This window comes from Agelaius tricolor, unplaced genomic scaffold, assembly GCF_023055355.1.
Source record: "Agelaius tricolor isolate 1412-34295 unplaced genomic scaffold, bAgeTri1.0.p SCAF_124, whole genome shotgun sequence".
Taxonomy (NCBI): Eukaryota; Metazoa; Chordata; class Aves; order Passeriformes; family Icteridae; genus Agelaius; species Agelaius tricolor.
In genome coordinates this window covers 47379-65562 of record NW_027269384.1, presented here as the reverse complement: position 1 = coordinate 65562, position 18184 = coordinate 47379, and the positions used below count along the sequence as shown (strand labels likewise).

Here is an 18184-nt window from a genome sequence, read left to right as displayed (position 1 = left end):
CCCCATGTCCCTGTGTGTCCCCATGTCCCCATGTCCCCTCGATGTCCCCGTGTCCCCAGGCTGTCCCCGCTGTCCCCGTGTGTCCCTCACCTGCCGATGATGCTCTTGATCTGCGAGTCCCCGTGTCCTTGTGTGTCCCCATGTCCCTGTGTGTGTCCCACTGTCCCTGTATCCCTGTGTGTCCCCATGCCCCTGTGTCCCCTCAATGTCCCCGTGTCCTCAGGCTGTCCCTGCTATCCCCATGTGTCCCTCACCTGCCAATGATGCTCTTGATCTGTGAGTCCCCATGTCCTTGTGTGTCCCCATGTCCCTGTGTGCCCCACTGTCCCCATGTCCCCTCGATGTCCCCATGTGTCCCTCACCTGCCGATGATGCTCTTGATCTGCGAGTCCCCGTGTCCCTGTGTGTGTCCCACTGTCCCCATATCCCTGTGTGCCCCACTGTCCCCATGTCCCCTCGATGTCCCCGTGTCCCCAGGCTGTCCCCGCTGTCCCCGTGTGTCCCTCACCTGCCGATGATGCTCTTGATCTGCGAGTCCCTGTGTCCCTGTGTGTCCCCATGTCCCGGTATCCCTGTCTGTCCCCATGTCCCCATGTCCCCTCAATGTCCCCGTGTCCTCAGGCTGTCCCTGCTATCCCCATGTGTCCCTCACCTGCCAATGATGCTCTTGATCCGCAAGTCCCCGTGTCCCTGTGTGTCCCCGTGTCCCTGTGTGTCCCTGTACCCCGATATCCCCGTGTGTCCCCGTGTCCCCAGGCTGTCCCCGCTGTCCCCGTGTGTCCCTCACCTGCCGATGATGCTCTTGATCTGCGAGTCCCTGTGTCCCTGTGTGTCCCCATGTCCCGGTATCCCTGTCTGTCCCCATGTCCCCATGTCCCCTCAATGTCCCCGTGTCCTCAGGCTGTCCCTGCTATCCCCATGTGTCCCTCACCTGCCAATGATGCTCTTGATCCGCAAGTCCCCGTGTCCCTGTGTGTCCCCGTGTCCCTGTGTGTCCCCATGTCCCTGTCTGTGCCCCACTGTCCCTGTGTCCCTGTGTGTCCCCGTGTCCCTGTGTGTCCCCATGTCCTTGTGTGTGTCCCACTGTCTCTGTATCCCTGTGTGTCCCCATGTCCCCGTGTCCCCTCAATGTCCCCGTGTCCCCAGGCTGTCCCCGCTGTCCCCGTGTGTCCCTCACCTGCCGATGATGCTCTTGATCTGCGAGTCCTTCTCCTGCTGCTGCTGCCGGAGCCGTTTCTCGCTGAGCTCCAGGCGCTGCTGGTACTGCAGGAGGATGCGGCTCGTCTGCTCCTCCTGCGTCACCAGGCGCCGCTCGTACTCCTCCAGCTTGCGGTTGGACATGTGCAGCCGCTCCTTCAGCGAGTGGATCTCCTCCTCGTACTCCTTCACCTGCCAAAGGGACACTGCAGGGCCCTGGCACACCTGGCACACCTGGGCACAGCTACAGCCCTGCTATGGGCACACCTGGCACATCTGGGCACAGCTACGGGCACACCTGTGACACCTGGGCACAGCTACAATCCTGCTACAGGCACAGCTGTCACACCTGGGTACCCCTACACCCAGCTATGGGCACACCTGGTCACACCCGTCACACCTGGGTACCCCTACACCCGGCTATGGGCACACCTGGCACACCTGGGCACAGCTATGGGCACACCTGTCACCCCCTTGTCCCTGTGCAGCCGCTCCTTCAGCGAGTGGATCTCCTCCTCATACTCCTTCACCTGCCAAAGGGACACTGCAGGGCCCTGGCACACCTGGGCACACCTGGGCACAGCTACGGGCACACCTGTCACACCTGGGTACCCTTACACCCAGCTATGGGCACACCTGTCACACCTGGGCACAGCTACAGCCCTGCTATGGGCACACCTGTCACACCTGGGCACAGCTACAGCCCTGCTATGGGCACACCTGTCACACCTGGGTACCCCTACACCCAGCTATGGGCACACCGGGCACACCTGGGCACAGCTATGGTACCTGGGGACACCTGGGGACACCTGGGGACACCTGAGATCCACCAGCATCATCACCTGAGGTGCATGGGGTCATCTCCTGCAGCCTGCACACCTGGGCACACCTGGATCCCTGCACACCTGAGCTCCACCAGGACCATCCCCATGATCCCTGAACACCTGGGCACACCTGGGCACACCTGGATACCGGAATATCTGCACACCTGGATCCCTGCACACCTGAACATCTGCACACCTGGATCCCTGCACACCTGAGCTCCACCAGCATCATCCACCAGATCCCTGCACACCTGAGCACACCTGAGCACACCTGTACCCCTCACACCTAAGCAAACCTTTGTCACTCACACCTGGGTAGACCTGAGCACACCTGTGTCACTCACACCTGAGCACACCTGGATCCCTTACACATCTGTGTCACTTACAGCTGAGCACACCTGCGTACACCTGTGTCAGTCACACCTGAGTCCCTACCCGGTCCAGCCGGCTCTCATCCATGGACTTGGAGCACTCCTTGAGCTTGTACCCCTCACACCTGGGCACACCTGTGCCAGTCACACCTGTCCCAGTCACACCTGTGGCAGTCACACCTGCCCTACCCGGTCCAGCTGGCTCTCATCCATGGTGAGCACTCCTTGAGCTTGTACCCCTCACACCTGGGCACACCTGGGTCACTCACACACCTGGGCACACCTGTGTCACTCACACCTGCACGCTCACACCTGAGTCCCTACCCGGTCCAGCCGGCTCTCGTCCATGGACTTGGAGCACTCCTTGAGCTTGTACCCCTCACACCTGGGCACACCTGGTTACTCACACACCTGGGCACACCTGTGTCACTCACACACCTGTGCCAGTCACACCTGCACTACCCGGTCCAGCTGGCTCCCATCCATGGTGAGCACTCCTTGAGCTTGTGGCCCTCACACCTGGGCACACCTGTACCAATCACACACCTGGGCACACCTGTACCAATCACACACCTGTGCCAGTCACACCTGTGTCACTCACACCTGTGTCACTCACACCTGCACACTCACCCATGAGTCCCTACCCGGTCCAGCCGGCTCTCGTCCATGGACTTGGAGCACTCCTTGAGCTTGTACCCCTCACACCTGAGCACACCTGGGCACACCTGTCCCAGTCACACCTGTATCACTCACACACCTGTGTCACTCACACCTGCACGCTCACACCTGAGTCCCTACCCGGTCCAGCCGGCTCTCGTCCATGGACTTGGAGTACTCCTTGAGCTTGTACTCCTCGCGCTCGATGTGCGCGCTCTCGATGTCGGCCGACAGGTGCGGCATGTTGGACACCCAGGCCACCGTGCGCTCCGACGCCGGCAGCACCGGGTTCAGCGTGGACGGCGTCTGCGACGCCTGCGGGGACACGGGGACAGGGAGGGGACAGCGGGGACAGTGTGGGGACAGCGGGGACATGGGAACATGGAGGGGACATGGGAACATGGAGGGGACATGGGGACACGGGGACAGCCCAGGGACATGGGGACACGGAGGGGACATGGGGACAGTGTGGGGACAGCCCGGGGACATGGGAACATGGAGGGGACATGGGGACAGCGGGGACAGTGGGGACATAGGGACAGGGAGGGGACGTGGGGAGATGGGGACAGTGTGGGGACAGCCCGGGGACATGGGGACAGCCCGGGCACAGCCCAGGGACATGGGGACAGGGAGGGGACATGGGGACAGTGTGGGGACAGCAGGGACATGGGGACAGTGGGGACAGCCCAGGGACATGGGGACAGTGGGGACATGGGGACAGGGAGGGGACATGGGGACAGCCCGGGGACATGGGGACAGCCCAGGGACATGGGGACAGCGGGGACATGGGGACAGGGAGGGGACACAGCGACATTGGAGACACAGGGACAGCCCAGGGACACGGGGACAGTGAGGGGACAGCATGGAGACAGTGAGGGGACATGGGGACAGTGAGGGAATATGGGGACACAGGGACAGTGAGGGGACAGTGAGGGGACACCAGGACACAGGGGCAGCGCAAGGACATCAGGGGAAAAGGAACATGGGGGAAAAGGGACAATTGGGATGTGATGGGACACAGAGACACAGAGGGACATGGCAAGGCAGGGACATGGGGACATTGTGAGAGATGGGGACACCAGGGACACGAGGGTATTGGGTGTGTGGAGATACAGGGACATGGGGACATCGGGGATGTGGGGACATGGGGACATGGGGACACAGCGGGACAGCAGGGGGACATGGGATATTGACAGATATAAGGGGACATGGGGACAGCAGGGGGACATGGGGGGACACAGGGGGACACAAAGATGAGTTCGGTTCCCCCTTCACCATCCTGTCCCCAGCATGTCCCCATGTCCCACATGCCAATGTCCCCGTGTCCCCCAATGTCCCCTCTGTCCCCCACACCCTCTACACCCCACACATCCCCGAGCCCCCAATATCCCCCCATGTCCCTGATGTCCCCATGTGTCCCCCAGTGTCCCCATATCCCACACATCCCTCAGTGTCCCCAGTGTCCAAGTCCCTCACACCGCCCAATGTCCTCATATCCCCCCAAGTCCCCCAGTGTCCCCCGAGTGTCCCCAGTGTCCCCATATCTCCCCACACCCCCCAATGTCCTGCATGTCCCCCATGTCCCCCACACCCTCCAATGCCCCCCATGTCCCCAGCGTCCCCATGTCCTCACACCTCGCAACACCCTGCGCATCCCCCCAAATCCCACACATCCCCTCACTTTCCCAATGTCCCCAGTGTCCCCAAAGTCCCCCACACCCACAATGTCCTCATGTCCCCAGTGTCCCCCCCTGTCCCCCCCATGTCCCGTCTGTCCCCCCGTCCCTACTGCTGTCCCCTCTCTCCCCTCTGCCCCCTCCCTCCCGCTGTCCCCCCTGTCCCTTCTGTCCCCTCGCTGTCCCCTCCGCTGTCCCCGGTGCCGTCCCCTCTGTCCCCTCCGTCCCCGCTGCTGTTCCCTCAGTCCCCCCTGTCCCCTCTGTCCCCGCCGCTGTCCCCGCCTCTGTCCCCGCTGTCCCCGCCTCTGTCCCCTCTGTCCCCGCCGCTGTTCCCTCTGTCCCCGCTGCCGTCCCCCCTGTTCCTGCCGCTGTCCCCGGTGCTGTCCCCCCTGTCCCCGGTGCTGTCCCCTCACCTGTTTGGTGACGGGCGGTTTCATGCCGGCCACCGAGGCCTCCTTGGCCAGCGAGGGCTGGCGGGACCGGGCCGGGCCGTAGGCGGGCTCGGGCGATGCCAGCAGGTTCCCGCTGGCCGGGCGCGGCTTTTGGGGCACCCCCAGCGCCTGCGGGCCCCCGCCCCCTTTTCCCGCCCGCGACCCCCGCGGGGTGGGCGGCGGGGGGGCCCCGATGGTGATCTGGGGGGGCGCCAGCGTGTCCTGGAGCGACAGCTGCCTGCGCCCGAAGTCTCCTCCGGGCCGCCCGAACTCGTCGCTGTAGCTGTGGCTGTGCGTGATGTGTTTTTGGGGAGGGGTCGCCAGCTCCTCGCTCTTGCTGTAGCCGTGCAGCGGCGGCGGGGCGACTCCCCCCACGTAGTGTCCCCCGTCCGGTGGGCCGCCCCCCTCGCCCCTCCCGCCGCCGCCCCCTCCTCCTCCTCCTCCTCCTCCGGGCCCGTCGGGGCCGCGCAGGGGCCCGTCGGCGGCCAGGTGGAAGAGCGGGTTCTGGAAGGAGAGCGGCACCCGCAGCTGCGGCCCGCCGGGCTCGGGCACGCCCAGGCGCGGCGGGGCCAGGCTGGAGGCGCTGCCCTGCGAGAGCCGCCCGGGCCGCAGCCCCCCTTGGCCCGCGCCCCCCGGCGCCGCGCCCCCGGCCAGCAGCTCGGCCGGCAGGCTGGGGATGCTGTCCACGCGTCCGTCCTGCAGGTCCAGCATGGAGACGCTCTTGCCCACGCCCAGCGCGCCGCCGCGGCCGCCCTCGGGCTCGGTGAGGTCCGAGCTGCTGGTGCAGTAGGCGGGCGAGGAGCGGGCGAGCGGCGGGCGGCTCAGCACCAGCACCTCCGGAGGACCCTTCTCCTGCGGCGGCGACGGCAGGCGCGGCACGTCCATGGAGCTGCGCGAGGGACGGACGGACGGACCGACGGACGGACGGACGGACGGACGGACGGGGGAACGGGGATGAGGGGATATGGGGAGGAATGTGGGGTGTGGGATGTGGGGATATGGGGAGGGATGTGGGGTGTGGGATGTGGGGATATGGGGAGGGATATGGGGTATGGGATGTGGGGATATTGGGGGATGTGGGGTATGGGATGGGATGGGGGGTAAGGGGATGTGGGGAGGGATGTGGGTATGGGGTACGGGGATATTGGGGGGATGTGGGGAGGGATGGGGGGTAAGGGGATATGGGGTGGGTGTGGGTATGGGATATGAGGATATTGGGGGGGTGTGGGGTGGGATGGGGGGTAGGGGGATGGGGGGCGGGATAGGGGATATGGGGATGTGGGGTACGGGGACGTGGGGTACAGGGATATGAGATACGGGAATGTGGGGTGGGATTTGGGGTACAGGGATATGGGGCGGGGTGTAGGGCCAGATGGGGGTATGGGGTATGGGGATATGGGGTAAAGGGATGGGGAGTGGGATGTGGGATGGGATGTGGGGTGCGATGGGGGTACAGGGGATGTGGGGTGCGATGGGGGTACAGGGATGGGGGCCAGGATGTCGGGTATGGGGTATGGGGATATAGGGGGGGGATGTGGGGGGGGGGATAGGGGGTACGGGGATATAGGGTGGAGTGTGGGGTACAGGGATGTGGGGCCGGATGGGGGATATGGGGTATGGGGATATGAGGGTACAGGGATGAGGTACAGGGGTGGGGAGCGGGGTGTGGGGTGGGATGTGGGGTACGGGGGTGGGTAGGATATGGGATTTGGGGATGTGGGGTGGGATGGGGGGTACGGGGATGTGGGGTAGGATATGGGATATGGGGATATGGGATATGGGGAGATGGGATATGGGATGGGATATGGAGATATGGGATATAGGATGGGATATGGGATATGGGATATGGGATGGGATATGGGATATGGGATATGGGGATGTGGGATATGGGATATGGGATGGGGAGATGCGATGGGATATAGGATGGGATATGGGATATGGGACATGGCATATGGGGAGATGGGATGAGGATATGGGATATGGCATATGGGGATATGGGATATGGGGATATGGGGAGGGGATATGGGATATGGGGATATGGGATATGGGGATGTGGGATGTGGAGATGGCGAGGGATGGAGGGGACACGGGATTGGGGGCAGGGGATGGAGGATGGGGGGTACGGGACGGGGAACACGCATGGGGTGGCGGTGGTTGGACACGGCCCCAAATCCATCTCTGGGATCGTTGTCCCGCTGCTGTCCCGGGCCCGTCCCATCCCTGCCTGTCCCATCCCCAGCCTGAACATTCCTGTCCCATCCCAAACATTCCCATCCCATCCCAAACATTCCCATCCCATCCCAAACATTCCCATCCCAAATGTTCCCATCCCCGTCCCAAACGTTCCCATCCCGAACGTTTCCATCCCAAACATTCCCATCCCAAATGTTCCCATCCCTGTCCCAAATGTTCCCATCCCATCCCAAATGTTCCCATCCCATCCCAACATTCCCATCCCATCCCATCCCAAATGTTCTTGTCCCCACACCTGTCCCTGATCCCAGTTTCATCCCCACCCCAATCCCAATCACCATCCCCATCCTGATCTCAATGCCCAAACCCCAAATCCTGAAACCCCAAATCCCAAAATCCCAAACCCAGTTCCCAAATCCCAAACCCCAAATCCCAAATCCCAAAATCCCAAACCCAATTCCCAAATCCCAAACCCCAAACCCCAAATCCCAAAATCCCAAACCCAATTCCCAAATCCCAAACCCCAAACCCTAACCCTAACCCAAACCCCAATCCCCAAACCCCAAACCCCCCAAACCCCAAATTCCCCAAACCCCCAAACCCCAAATTCCCCAAAACCCAAAAACCCCAAATCCCCCAAATTCCCAAATCCCAAATCCCAAACCCCCCAAATTCCCAAACCCCAAATCCCAATTCCCAATCCCCAAACCCCAAATCCCAAACCACCCAATTCCCAAATTCCCAGGCCCCGCCCCTCACCTGTTGAGCCCCCGGACCATGTAGGACTGGAGATCCACGGAGCTGTGGGACAGGTGAGGGACAGGTGAGACCCCCAGGTGAGACCTGGGGACACCTGGGACAGGTGGGGACATGGGGGGACACCAGAGCAGGACAGGTGACACCCCCAGGTGAGACCCAGGGACCCCAAGGGAACATGGAGGGGACAGGTGAGACCCTCAGGTGAGATCTGGGGACACCAGGGACAGGTGGGAGCACCACACCCAGGGGGACACAAGGAGGGACAGGTGACACCTCCAGGTGAGACCAAGGGACCCTGGGACAGGTGAGGGCACCAGGGGACACAGGGGGGGACAGGTGAGACCCCAGGTGAGACCCGGCAGCAACAGGTGACACTGGGGTCACAGGTGGGACGTGAAGGTCCCGCAGGTATTTGGGGTCACCATGGGGACATGGGGGGGAGGGGTCATCACAGGTGGGTGGAGTCACCCCAGGTGAGAGCGAGGGCCACCAGGTGCGGCCAGGTGAGACAGGGGACACCTTGGGCCACACAACGGGACAGGACAGGGGGGTCACAGGTGGGTGGGGCCAGCCCAGGTGAGGCCAGGTGAGATGGAGGGGTCACCTTGATCACACAAGGGGTGGTGACAGGTGGGTGGGGCCAGCCCAGGTGAGCCAGGTGCCACCTCAGCCCCACAGGCAGAGCCGGGGGAGGGCGGGGCCAGGCGGGTGCGCTCACCTGTTGAGGTCGCGCACCAGGTAGGGCTGCAGGTCGGCCGAGGGCCCGCGCAGCACCAGCCCCTTGGGCGGCAGCCGCTCGCCCTGGCTGGGCTGGCGCTGCAGGTGAGGGTTCCGCAGCGCCACGCTGATGTCGGTCAGCAAGCGGGGCAGGGGACCCAGCTTCAGCAGCGCCTCCTGCAGAGGGGGGACAGGTGAGAGCACCTGGGTGCACCTGAGCGCACCTGAGTGTGCCTGGGCACACCTGGAACCTCATCCAGGGAAACCCCAATGACTGCAATGGGACCCAGCTTCAGCAGCGCCTCCTGCGGGGGGACAGGTGAGAGCACCTGGGTGCACCTGAGTGCACCTGAGAGCACCTGAGTGTGCCTGGGACCTTGTCTAGGGGATGCCCCAATGACTGCAATGGGGCCCAGCTTCAGCAGCGCCTCCTGCGGGGGCACAGGTGAGAGCACCTGGGCACACCTGGGCACACCTGAGCGTGCATGGAACCTTATCTAGGGAAACCCCAATGACTGCAATGGGGCCCAGCTTCAGCAGCGCCTCCTGCGGAGGGACAGGTGAGAGCACCTGGGCACACCTGGGCACACCTGAGCGTGCCTGGGCACACCTGAGTGTGCCTGGAACCCCAACTAGAGCAGCCCCAATGCCTGCAATGGGGCCCAGCTTCAGCAGCACCTCCTGCGGGGGGCACTCAGCACACCTGGGCACACCTGGGCACACCTGGGGAGCTCAGCTGGGCAGCTGGGACCCCTGGGACCTCACCTGGGGGGACCCATGGGGGCGGGAGGATGACACCTGCGGAGGCTGGGGAGGGGTCACCTGCCCATGGCCATCCCCAGGTGAGGCTGTGGCTGCACAGGTGAGGTTCTCACCGCACAGGTGAGGCCGTGGCGGGCTCCCCAGGTGCGCCCCAGGTGCGTCACCTTGCTGAGCTGGCTCATGACCTCCCGGAGCAGCTCAGGCAGGATGTCCCTCCCCATCACCACCCACCAGGTGTCCCCCAGGTGAGGCTGTGGCTCCACAGGTGAGGCTGTGCCCACACAGGTGAGGTTCTCACTGCACAGGTGAGGGGCTCACAGGTGTGTTACCTTCCTGAGCTGGCTCATGACCTCCCAGAGCTGCTCGGGCAGGATGTCCCTCCCCATCCCCACCCACCAGGTGTCCCCCAGGTGAGGCCGTGGCTGCACAGGTGAGGCCGTGGCTGCACAGGTGAGGCCGTGGCGGGCTCCCCAGGTGCGCCCCAGGTGCGTTACCTTGCTGAGCTGGCTCATGACCTCCCAGAGCAGCGCGTGCAGCGTGGACAGCTCGCGGCCCAGGTCGATGTAGCCCTCGAAGCTGGTGCTGTTGGTGAGCGTGTCCAGGTTGGAGATCTCGTACAGGAACTGCTGCATGCTGGCCCACTCCAGCTCCAGGAACTCGTTCATGAACGCCATGTACTCCTCCTTGCTCCCGAACCTGCACAGGTGAGCACAGGTGAGAGCGGGGACACCCAACAGGTGAGGGTGGGGCTGGCAGGTGGGTGGGGGACACCCAACAGGTGAGGGCGGGGCTGGCAGGTGGGCGGGGACACCCAACTGCTGCATGCTGCCCCACTCCAGCTCCAGGAACTCGTTCATGAACGCCAGGTACTCCTCCTTGCTCCTGAACCTGCCACAGGTGAGTGGGGACACCCAACAGGTGAGGGCAGGGCTGGAAGGTGGGCGGGGACACACAACAGGTGAGGGCGGGGCTGGCAGGTGAGCTGGGTGACCCAACAGGTGAGGGTGGGGCCGGCAGGTGGGCGAGGACACCCCCAGCAGGTGGGGGCAGGGCCAGCAGGTGAGCCCCAGCAGGTGAGGGGTGTCCCCAGTGTGAGGGGTGGGGTGGGAGGTGAGGGGGGTTCTCCATCATCCATCATCATCCATCATCAACCATCATCATCCTCCATCAATCCATCACCATCCATCATCATCATCATCATCATCATCATCATCATCATCCAGTGTCATTTGTCATCCATCATACATCATCCATCATCGTCATCCATCATCATCTTTCATCCATCATCATCTGTCATGCATGGTTATCCGTCATCCATTGTCATCATCGTCATCATCATCAATTGTCATCATCCATCATCCATCCATCATCACCTGTCATCCATCATCATCATCAACCACTATTATCACCCATCATCATCCATCATCCACCATCCATCCATCCATCCATCCATCATCATCTGTCATCCATCATCCATTGTCACCCATCATCCATCATCATCCACCTTCCATCATCATCATCGTCATCATCAATTGTCATCATCCATCATCCATCCATCATCACCTGTCATCCATCATCACCTGTCATCCATCATTATCATCAACCACTGTTATAATCCATCATCATCCATCATCCACCATCCATCCATCCATCATCATCTGTGATCCATCATGACCCACCATCCATCATCATCATCAACAACAACTGTTATCACCATCATCATCCACCATCCATCCATCCATCCATCCATCATCATCCATTGTCATCATCCACCATCCATCATCATCCATTGTCATCATCCACCGTCCGTCATCATCATCTCTCATCCATCATCAGCCACCATCCATCATCATCCGTCATCCATCATCGTCATCAACCATTGTTATCACCCATCGTAGTCACTCATCCATCGTCATCTATCAGCCATCATCATCCATTGTCACCATCATGCATCCATCATCACCTGTCACCCGTCATCCGTCGTCATCCACCATCCATCCATCATCCATTGGCATCATCCATCATCATCATCAACCACTGTTATCCCCCATCATTATCCATTATCCATCATCTATCATCCATCATCATCCACTGTCATCATCCATCATCCACCCATCATCATCTATCATCCATCATGACCCATCATCCATCATCCATCATCCATCATCATCATCAACCACTGTTATCATCCATCATCATCCATCATCATCATCTATCATCCATCATGACCCATCATCCATCATCCATCATCATCATGAACCACTGTTATCATCCATCATCATCCTTCACCCATCATTGTCTGTCATCCATGGTTATCCATCATCCATTGTCATCATCGTCATCATCATCCATTGTCACCATCCATCCATCACGCATCCATCATCATCCGCCTTCCATCATCATCTGTGATCCATCCTGACCCACCATCCACCATCATCATCATCATTATCATTGACTGTTATCATCCGTCATCATCCGCCTTCCATCATCATCTGTGATCCATCCTGACCCACCATCCACCATCATCATCATCATTATCATCGACTGTTATCATCCATCCATCAGTCCACACCCATCCCCCCCCCCCGGTCCCTCCCACCGCCGCCGCCGCCACCGCCCTCACTTGGTGAAGTTGGCCAAGTTCTGGATGACCTTGGCGATGAGGGTCAGCGTCCGCGCCGTCTGCTCGTCGGGGTACTCCTGCATGAGGCCGAAGAGGCTGGGGGACATGACGGCGGGGCACAGGAAGCGCAGGAAGAGCGAGGCGCTGATCAGGCGGTCGGCGATGTCCTCGCGCCCGCGCTCGGCGCAGCGCAGCCGCCACGAGGCGAACACCTCCTTCAGCTCCCGCGGGAACACGCTGGGCGCGGCGGGACACGGTGGGACGTCACACGGCGTCACGCGGACCTCGGGGACAGCCCCGCCGCGTCCCCCACACTCACCAGTGGGAGTTGACCACCTTGCAGAGCGCCAGCTCGCAGCACATGCGCAGGTTGGCCTGGTGGTCGGCCAGCGTGGAGGCCGAGCACTTCATGGGGTCCACCTCGCAGTTCTCCTCCGACTCGTAGAGCGCGCGGATGAACTCGCCTGCGGCACGGCGCGGGGACAACGAGGGGACACCGAGGGGACACCGAGGGGCGGGGGGAGAAGGGACCCAGACGTGTCATGGAGGGGGGAAGGGACCACCCAAGGATCTCAGGGTGGTGGGGATGGTACATGGCCATGAATGAGGAACACCCAAAGATCTCATGGTGGTGGGGATGGAACATGACCATGAGTGGAGACCACCCATTGACCTAATGGACATGAAATGGGACCACCCAAAGATCTCATGGATCTCATGATGGTGGTGATGGAACATGGCCATGAGTGGAGACCACCCATTGACCTAATGGACATGAAATGGGACCACACAAAGATCTCATGATGGTGGTGATGGAACATGACTGTGAGTGGGGACCACCCAACCATGTCATGGATGTGAGAAGGGACCAGACAATGATCTCATGATGGTGGGGATGGAACAGGGCCATGAGGGGGGACCACCCAATGGTCTAATGGCCATGAGGAACACCCAATGATCTCATGACAACCGTGATGGAACCTGGCCATGAGTGGAGACCATCCAATGCCTAATGGCCATGAGTGGGGACCACCCAACCATGTCATGGCCATGAGAACTGACCACCCAATGATCTCATGATGGTGGTGATGGAACATGGCCTTGAGTGGGGACCACCCAACCATGCCATGGCCATGATAAAGGGAGACCCATCCAATGACCAAATGGACAGAGTGGGGACCACCCAACCATGTCATGGTCATGAGAACTGACCACCCAGTGATCTCATGATGGTGGTGATGGAACCTGTCCATGAGTGGAGACCATCCAATGACCTAATGGCCATGAGTGGGGACCATCCAACTGTGTCATGGATATGAGAAGGACCACCCAAAGATCTCATGATGGTGGTGATGGAACATGACCGTGAGTGGGGACCATCCAGTGATCTAACGGCCATGAGTGAGGACCACCCAATGATCTCATGATGGTGGTGATGGAACCTGGACATGAGTGAGGACCATCCAATGATCTCATGAGGGTGGTGATGGAACCTGGACATGAGTGAGGACCATCCAATGATCTCATGATGGTGGTGATGGAACCTAGTCATCAGTGGGGACCACCCAACCATGCCATGACCACAAGAAGGGACCCAGCCCCATCATGGCCATGAAAAGTGACCACCCAAGATCTCATGATGGTGGTGATAGAACCTGGCCATGAGTGGGGACCACCCAAAGTCTCATGATGATGGTGGTAGTGGAACCTGGAACCACCCAATGATGTCATGGCCATGAGAAGGGACAAGCCAACAATCTCATGATGATGGTGATGGAACCAGGCCGTGAGCAGGGACCTCCCAACCATCTCATGACCACAACAAGGGCCTACTCAACCATGTCATGGCCATGAGTAGAGACCACTCAAATTTCTTCTGGATGTGAGAAGGGACAATCCAATGATCTAATGATGGTGGTGATGGAACCTGGTCATGTGTGGGACCCCAAACAGTGTCATGGCCACGAGTAGGGACCATCCAACCATGACGTCATGGCCATGAGAAGGGACAATCCAACCATCTCATGGTGGTGGTGATGGAACCTGGCCATGAGTGAGGACCACCCAATGATCTCATGATGGTGGTGATGGAATTGGTCATGTGTAGGATCTCAAAAAATGTCATGGCCATGAGAAGGGACAATCCAACCATCTCATGATGGTGGTGATGGAACCAAGCCATGAGTGAGGACCACCCAATGATCTCATGATGGTACTGATGGAACTCAGCCATGAATGGGCACCATCCAGTGACCTCATAGCCATCAGTGGGGACCACTCAAGCACCTCATTATGACAAGAAGGAGCCACCAAACCATGTCATGGCCATGAGTGGGGACCACCCAATGATTCCATGGCCATGAGAAGCAGCCACCCAACCATCTCATGGCCATGAGTGGGACCACCCACACCACCAGGCCCCTGACAAGGAGGCCATGGCCCCTAGGACAGCCCCCAGTGCTGCTGGCGCTCACCAATGGCGTCCTTGAGGTATTTCTGGCCAATGAGCTTCAGGTACTCCTCGATGGCTTTGGTGGCCAAGGTGTTCTCCCGGAAGATCAGGTGCTCCCGGTCCATGAAGCGATCCACCTCCGTCATGGCCATGTCCGACAGGAAGTCCTGCCCACGACCGTCAGTGTGGGCCGGTGATGGATGTCCTTCTGTCCCATGTCCACCATCCATCCATCCATCCATCCATCCATCCATCCATCCATCCATCCATCATCCCAACCTTCCCAACCTTCCCAACCTTCCCAAGATCCCACCACCCCAGTCTCACCATCCCATCCCCATGTCCCACCTTGGCCTTGCCGGTGCTCTGCAGGATGTGCACCAGCACGCAGGCCCCCTCCAGCTCCTTCCGTCCATCCGTCCATCCGTCCGTCCATCCATCCATCCATCCATCCATCCATCCATCCATCCTTCCATCCTTCCATCCTTCCATCCATCCCAACCCTCCCAAGATCCCACCATTCCATCCCCACGTCCCACCTTGGCCTTGCCGGTGCTCTGCAGGATGTGCACCAGTGCGCAGGCCACCTCCTCCTTGCTCTTGACGCTGAGCACGGGCTCCAGCACGGCGCAGAGCATGCGGTAGTTGTTGGTGACGTACTCGGCGAACTCCTTGTAGAGCTCCATGGGCAGGATGCTCATGGTCTGGAAGCGGCTCTTGACGCGCAGCGCCGGGCACCCGGCCTTGCTCTTGCTGCCGCTGGGCTGGCTCAGGGGGTACCACTGCTCGGCGAAGTGCCGCCCGGTGACGCTGGCGATGGGGATGCTCACCATGCCCACGTAGTTGCTCTTGTCCTTCTTCCTCTTCTTGTCGGTGTCCTTGTAGAGGTGCAGGCGGATGGTGCGCACGGCGGGCAGGTTGTTGAACTCGAAGTGCTCGCCCCAGAAGACGTTGTCGGTGCGGGCCTTGCTGGTGGTGCGCGCGTACAGCATGTCGTCCAGGCACAGCTCGCAGTAGTAGCGCTTCTTGGGCGGCAGGTCGCGCGCCTCGATCACCCACAGCTTCAGCACGTTGTCCACGCGGCGGCTGTTGTCCTGCGGGGTCGGGGCACCGCGCGGTGGTGATGCCCGCGGAGCGGCTCGGAGCCGCGACGGGCTGTCCTTGGCCAGGCTGGCATCGAGGCCAGGTGGACATCCCCAGTGACACCAGGTGAGTGTTAACACCAGGTGACCATCAATGCCATGTGACCATCAACACCCACTGACCATCAACACCCCTGACCATCAATGCCAGGTGGTCATCCCCACTGACACCAGCTGATCCTCAATGCCAGGTGACCATCAACACCCACTGACCATCAATGCCAGGTGACCATCAATGCCAGGTGACCATCAACACCTACTGACCATCAATGCCAGGTGACCATCAATGCCAGGTGACCATCAACACCCACTGACCATCAATGCCAGGTGACCATCAACACCCACTGACCATCAATGCCAGGTGGTCATCCCCACTGACACCAGCTGATCCTCAATGCCAGGTGACCGTCAACACCCACTGACCATCAATGCCAGGTGACCATCAATGCCAGGTGACCGTCAACACCCACTGACCATCAACACCCACTGACCATCAATGCCAGGTGACCGTCAACAACACTTGACCATCAATGCCAGGTGACCATCAATACCAGGTGACCATCAATGCCAGGTGACCCCAATTGCTACCAGGTGATCCTTAACACCAGCTGATCCTCAATGCCAGGTGACCATCAATACCCACTGACCATCAACGCCAGGTGATCATCAACACCCACTGACCATCAATACGCACTGACCATCAACGCCAGGTGACCATCAACACCCACTGACCATCAATTCCAGGTGACCATCAATGCCATGTGACCATCAACACCAGTTGTCCATCTACACCAGCTGACCATTGACATCAGCTGACCACACTCATCACCATTGCCTAACCACCCTCACCCCCACCAGCTGACCATCAACACCTGCTGACCATCAACATCATGAACACCCTCAGCACCAGCTGACCATCAACATCATGAACACCCTCAACACCAGCTGACCGGGCTCATCACCGTGGCTTGGGCATCCTTAGCCCAGCTGCCATCAACACCAGCTGACCATTGACACCAGCTGACCATCAACGTCATGACCACCCCCATCACCAGCTGACCATCAACATCCCCTCCAACTGACCACCCGGATGACCATCGACACCTGCTGACCAGGCTCGTCACCATTAGTTGGCGAACACCAACAGACCATCCCCATTCCCACCAGATGACCACCAACACCACTCGACCATTCCCAACCCCACCAGCTGACCATCAAACACAGGTGACCGGCAAGACCAGTTGACCAGGCTCATCACCACTGCCTGACCATCCTTATCCCCGCTGACATCAACACCAGCTGACCATCTTCATCCCCACCAGTTAACCACCAACACCAGCTGACCATCTTCATCCCCACCAGCTGACCATCGACACCAGCTGACCATCAACACCAGCTGACCATCTTCATCCCCACCAGTTAACCACCAACACCAGCTGACCATCTTCATCTCCACCAGCTGACCATCGACACCAGCTGACCATCAACAACACTTGACCATAAACACCATAACCACCGACGCCAGCTGACCATCAAACACCAGCTGACCATCAGTAACAGTTGACCACCTCCATTGTCAGTCAACCACCACCAGTTTACCGTCAAACACCAGTTAACCATTGGCACCAGATGACCAACCCCATCAGCTGACCATCAACACCAGCTGACCACCTCCATCACTAACTGATCATCAATATCAGCTGTCCACTTCCATCACCATCGACACCGTGACCATCCCCACCAGCTGACCATCATCCATCACCAGCTGACCATCGACATCATAACCATCCCCATCCCCATCTGATCATCCCCACCAGCTGACCATCCAACACCATCTGACCATCAACACCATGACCATCCCCACCAGCTGACCATTCCCATGACCAGTTAATCCTCAACACCATCTGGACATTTCCATTCCCACTGCTTCACCATCCCAATCACCAGTTCATCTTCCCATGACCAGCTCACCAACACCAGCTGACCATCCCCATCCCACCAGCTGCCCATTCCCATGACCCATTGACCATCCCCATGACCCATTGACCAACCCCATGACCAGTTGCCCATCCCCGACCAGTTGACCATTGAACAGCAGTTAACAACCCCATCCCCACCAGTTGCCTTCTCCCATGCCCAGTTGTCCAGCCCCCTGACCAGCTGACCAACCCCCACAACCAGTTGCCCATCCCCATGACCAGTTGACCATTGAACACCAGTTGACCATCAAACACCACTGACCACCCCCACCCCCATGACCAGTTGCCCACCCCCCTGACCAGTTGCCCATCCCCATGACCAATTGCCCACCCCCTGACCAGGTGCCCACCCCCATGACCAGTTGGCCATTGAACACCAACTGACCATTGAACGCCAGTTG

At 60.0% G+C, this 18184-nt stretch overlaps 1 protein-coding gene across 1 annotated transcript in view; it reads right to left on the bottom strand.

The window, feature by feature from the left end:
- The window catches only part of SYNGAP1 (synaptic Ras GTPase activating protein 1), a 51736-nt gene that overhangs the window by 9509 nt on the left and 24043 nt on the right, over positions 1-18184 (bottom strand). The window contains 10 exon segments of the mRNA XM_071420063.1: positions 1178-1389; positions 3191-3364; positions 5139-6045; positions 8109-8150; positions 8827-9002; positions 10082-10283; positions 12211-12447; positions 12530-12674; positions 14685-14829; positions 15202-15756. Of these exon segments, the coding sequence (XP_071276164.1) occupies positions 1178-1389; positions 3191-3364; positions 5139-6045; positions 8109-8150; positions 8827-9002; positions 10082-10283; positions 12211-12447; positions 12530-12674; positions 14685-14829; positions 15202-15756 (2795 nt within the window).